At 40.5% G+C, this 5,125-nt stretch overlaps 1 protein-coding gene across 1 annotated transcript; it reads left to right on the top strand.

Annotated features, from left to right (window-relative positions):
• The first annotated feature begins 4,533 nt into the window (after positions 1-4,533).
• LOC147637430 (pentatricopeptide repeat-containing protein At2g27610-like) lies at positions 4,534-4,890 on the top strand. The gene has a single exon (XM_086798973.1). It carries the CDS (start codon positions 4,534-4,536, stop codon positions 4,888-4,890), a length of 357 nt encoding a protein of 118 aa, XP_086655099.1.
• The last annotated feature ends 235 nt before the right edge of the window (positions 4,891-5,125 follow it).

Here is a 5,125-nt window from a genome sequence, read left to right as displayed (position 1 = left end):
CCTAGCAACCGCAAGCCCGTGCATCACCTGGTCATAACCCTCTAGGATCCTCCTTAGGTGTCCTAACACTTCACTCAGGGATCACTTCGTCGGTATTCACCCATCGTACCAGAAGCGCACCATTTTAACCGTACCAAGGTTGGTCAAGACCTTGGCAGGCTTTGCCGTGAGCGACGTCCCTCGACGACTCCCTGCTAGCTATTGCAATGAACCTCCTCTTAGTAAAACACATGCCAAATGCTTCCTCTAGCATTTTGGCGTAAAACAGTCCTTTAAATGAAAACAGAGGTTCTATGCAAGTAAAATTCCCAGTTTGAGATTGGTGTAAAACAGTCCTTTAAATGAAAACAGAGGTTCTATGCAAGTAAAATTCCTAGTTTGAGATTGGCGTAAAACAGTCCTTTAAATGAAAATAGAGGTTCTATTGCAATGAACCTCCTCTTAGTAAAACACATGCCAAATGCTTCCTCTAGTATTTTGGCGTAAAACAGTCATTTAAATGAAAACAGAGGTTCTATGCAAGTAAAATTCTGAGTTTGAGATGGTTCCACAAAAATCCCTTTTTTCTTAATTTCCCAATTTTATAATGAGAATCCTTGATCTCTCATCAGGGTAATCTACCCATCATTTGACTGATTGTCCAACTAGATTCTTGGTGATTTCGGTCAAAGGAAAAATAGTTTAATTCAATGGTGGTCTATTCTTTGTATTTAGGAACTGGAAATGGTCACGAAGTTTTTGCTTGTTTCAGATCGAGAGATGGACAAGTAGGTTTACTGTCTGTCCCTCTCGTAGTCTAATCATTCGGTTTAGTTCTAACAAGGATTTTCTTCAGCTAAACATCTACTTTTGGGTAAATACCATTTTAGTGATTTAGCCACATAAAATATTTAAAGATATTCTTTCTACCATTTAATTTCTCAACTTAATTCCCTAGGTAGAATTATGGTGAAAATTCATCTTTTGACATCTAAAATTCATTCAAATCTTTCTTTTCTTAAATATCATAAAAATTTTTCTTTTAACTAAATACGCAATGTATCGGATAAGAGAAGAGCATCAAAATTAGTTTTGTTGTGAATGGAACATCAATGATTAGAAAACTGAATCTACAAGCCAACTTTGGTAATTATGAGCCAGAAATGAGATTCTTGTGGATTTCGAGTACATACAAGGTGTTAGCAAGGGTGTAAGGATCCCCAGAGCATGAAGTCAATTCCACATTGCCAATGCCTTTGATGTCATAGGATGCATTGTTAGCACACAAAACTATTCCAACTTACGGAGAATCTCTCAAGGTAGTAAATAGCTGCTTGCATGAAGTAATGTGCTTAGTGGCACCAAAATCGAAGTACCGGTCGAAGTATTTGACAAGGATAGACAAGAGGCAGGCAGATCACTGCATGTTACTGTCAGTGCATAGCCATCATGTGCTTAGTGGCACCAAAATCGAAGTACCAGTCAGTATTTGACAAGGATAGACAAGAGGCAGGCAAATCACTGCATGTTACTGTCAGTGCATAGCCATCATGTTACTGTCAGTGCATAGCCATCATGTGCAAAATTTTCTTCCTCAGCATTGTAACGTGTAGTGGCAGCAAGTTCTTACTACTTCTTCTTCTTCTCTCTCCTTTGACTTATGGCAGTCCTCTAAAACATGACCATGTTTCTAATAGTAATTACATCTCTTCTTATTCTTGGTTGTCTCCTCTTTGGGCTTAGGGTTATTTGACTGGGCTGGTGCTTTGCCCTTAGGCTTAGCACGAGATGGAGCCCAGATTTGCCTTTACCAAGATGGGAGGTAGAAAATGCATGATCAGAAACAAGCATATTGTACGAGACTTCTCTTCGTGAAGTAGGAGAGCCACCAACTCATCGAAGGTATACAACTCTAAATTTCTCTTTATTAGGAGATGGAGTGTGGTAGAAAATACTTGATATGATTCAGGTAGGCCATTGAAAACAATAGAGACAAGAGAAATTTCCAAAATAACCTTATCAATATTGATCAATTGTTCCCTCAGATCCTTGACATAGGTAAAAAATGCATCCATAGATTCACCCTCTGTCAAATGCTCCATGTCAAGTGTTTTCCGGAGATAGGCAACTTGAGATTCATTGTGGATCTGATATAGAGAGGCAAGGACATCCCATGCACTCTTAGCAAATGTACATGATCAGTTGTGATGAGGAATAACTTATCGTTCGTGGCGGTAGAGGGCAATAAGTGCATGCACTTGTACAACTTTGGCATCCCATGTGAGTTGTTTCGGTGTAGGAGGACTAGGTGTAGGCTGTACATTGCCACTAGAACCAGATTCATTGATTTTAATTATGGATCCATTGGACGTGTTGATAAACAAATGCAAGCCAATAGCAGGTCAGAGGTCAGCACCATATACAAATACCCACAGGCTCTTTGCCCCACTAGAACATGATGCATCATATATACACACATGGGATAGTTGGTTCCATCCAACTCGTCCTCAATGGACAACATGCCAAATAACTCATTGGTGTTTGTGGACATGTGCACAGCAAAGGAATATATAGATTGAAGTATATTTGACATCAGAAAGGGAGTCAAAGTGCTTCAAATGTTTGTAGAGGGTTGTGCAAACTTACCAGATCAGCAAATAGTAGGTAATGAAATCGGCAAGTGTGGAATCAGATGAGGAAGCAGCAAGTCAAAATTAACTAACCGAAAGCTAACGTGGAATAAAAAAGATGAAAGAAGACATGGAATCAACAAGTTTGATGCTAACGTGGAGATAGTAGACTCAAAGTTGACGTGGATATAGCAGATTTGATGCTGACATGGCGTCAATAGATCCAAAGCTCACATAGAATCAAGAGGTCAGAAGCTAAGGCTAACTTAGAAGCTATTCTACAAGTCAACAGATCGGAGCCAATAGGCCAAAATTTAGGATGCTAAATGGAAGCTAAATCTAGAATGCAAAGTGTTGATGTTGAAGATAGAAAGCCGAAGATAGAAAAACAGACTTGTAAAGGTAGAGCAAAGTATTGAATGCTGAAAGGCTAAGAGCTAGACACTGAATGTGGAAAGTAAAGTATTGAGTTACTGATAAGGCAAAACTGACGGATGTAACTAAATGAGCTGACGTGTTAAATTTGCAGTATTGTGATGAGCTATGGTGGATCAAATGCAAGAATCAACATCATTAGCATGTGATTAAGATGAGATTAAGACGAGAATAGTGAACAATTAATCTAATATGATAATGTAGGCATGGGTACTCAAAAACCAGAAATTTCTCATTAGGCCAATGCTTCAATTTATAGGTTCTACATCCACAAGATGCCAAGCATCTAATCCCACTGATTTCTCCTTGATTTGTGCCGCCTCCCCTACATCTGGGGGCACCTTTTCCTAGAATCTTTCTACACCCCTATATTCACTCATACTACCCTTGATTCTATCAATTAGATTCCTCTCACCTAGTCACTGCCCACTTAATTAAAGACTTCCTTTTACAGTCTCTTGTTGCTAAGGGCTTGTTCTTGCACACACCCATTCACTTGCATATTTCAACACCTCCCCTCAAGTGAATAACTCTAGCACACCTTTCCCTCTTACTTGGTAGCCTGTGACCAATGCCTTAAGTCCCTAACTCATAGTCCTTGACACTCTCTCTCTATGTGTCCAAGGCTACTACAAGTGCCCATGACCTTGACTAAAGTTCTCACACATACATCTACCACATGGCCTACATCATTGGTGGCTCAGAGGTGGTTTTACTCCATTGGGGCAAATTACATTGGGTTGTGGGGTTTCTCTCTCTTTCTCTCTCAGAAAAGATCTCAAAAAAGATGTCCTGACTCCTCTTTCTTTAGGAGCCTCCATGAAGTTTGCCGCCGATGTCGATCCTTCTTCATTGGGTTTGCTGTAGTAGTCTCTAGCCATATGTCCTGGCTTCCCACAGTTGTGACAAGTGAAGGTCCTTCCTCCTCGCCTGCCTCTTTCTCGTCCGCATCCTCGTCCTCGTCCTCATGAGAATCCTCCTCGGGTGTAGAATCCTCTCTCCTCTCAAGTTGTAGGGTCTGACCCTTTCTTCTCTTTGACCTTGTTCTCTTTCTCTAGTAGAGCTCCTTCTATCTCATGCAGATTCAATTCTATCTCATTCTTCTCTTTGACCTTGTTCTCTTGCTGCTCTAGTAGGACTCCTTCTATCTCATGCAGCTTCAATTCTAGACTTACATTCTTTAAGGTTGCCACAATGTTCTCATATTCTCTTTTGTCCACACTCTTCAGTAGCACTGATCACTCCTCATCATCATCTACCTTCTTCCCAATGGTGGCTGGCAGTGGTTGCTTGATGCTTTTGTATTTGTTCAAGTGTGTGGTTTTAGAGGTTCACTTTCCTTCATGTCAAGTTTGTAGAATTTCATTAGCAGATTTATCTTTGAATTTTTTGCTTAAGTGCCAAATAATTATTGAGTTCATCCCATGCATCTTTAGCTTGTTGTATCCCTGCAATGTGGTGAATGATTTCATAATTTAAGCTAAGTGCAATGAGTCCTAATGCTTTAGTCCATTGCATCATCCCAACTCTAGAGCACCACACTTGCATGGTTGATCTTTTCAGCCGTGCAGGGCACATCGACAAGGCAATTGGAGTGATTGAGAAGATGCCACCTTCTGATTGTCTTCCTCTTTGGTCTACTCTGTTGGGTGCTTGTCGAAAATGGGGAAATGTGAAGCTTGGAAGATTGGCCTTTGAACATGCAGTACAATTGGATGAAAAGGATGCTGCAGCATATGTCTGCATGAGTAATATATATGCAGCTGCTGGCATGCGAGAGGAAGCGGACAAGGTTGAAGCTATGAGAATGGAAAATAGTGCATGGAAGATGCGAGGACGTTGTTGATGGACGTTGTTGGTGGACTGATGCAAGTGGAAATGTACATTCGTTTATTGTCGGGGATGACAGTCATCCCCAAGGCAAAAATATCTATACGAAACTAAAAGACATTGGTAAAAAAATATCGCAGGAAGGCTATTCCCCTTACCAAAAACCCTTGAGTCCAATCTAGAGGCATGATGATGGGCAGCCATGATAGCACTTGCTTACATTCCTTAAATGTATCCTTAGCCTCCTCATT

Source organism: Cibotium barometz, chromosome 6, assembly GCF_041138505.1.
Source record: "Cibotium barometz isolate CiBa-2024 chromosome 6, ASM4113850v1, whole genome shotgun sequence".
NCBI lineage: Eukaryota > Viridiplantae > Streptophyta > Polypodiopsida > Cyatheales > Cibotiaceae > Cibotium > Cibotium barometz.
The sequence above is the reverse complement of the archived record's forward strand: the minus strand, read 5'-3'. Positions and strand labels throughout refer to the sequence as shown.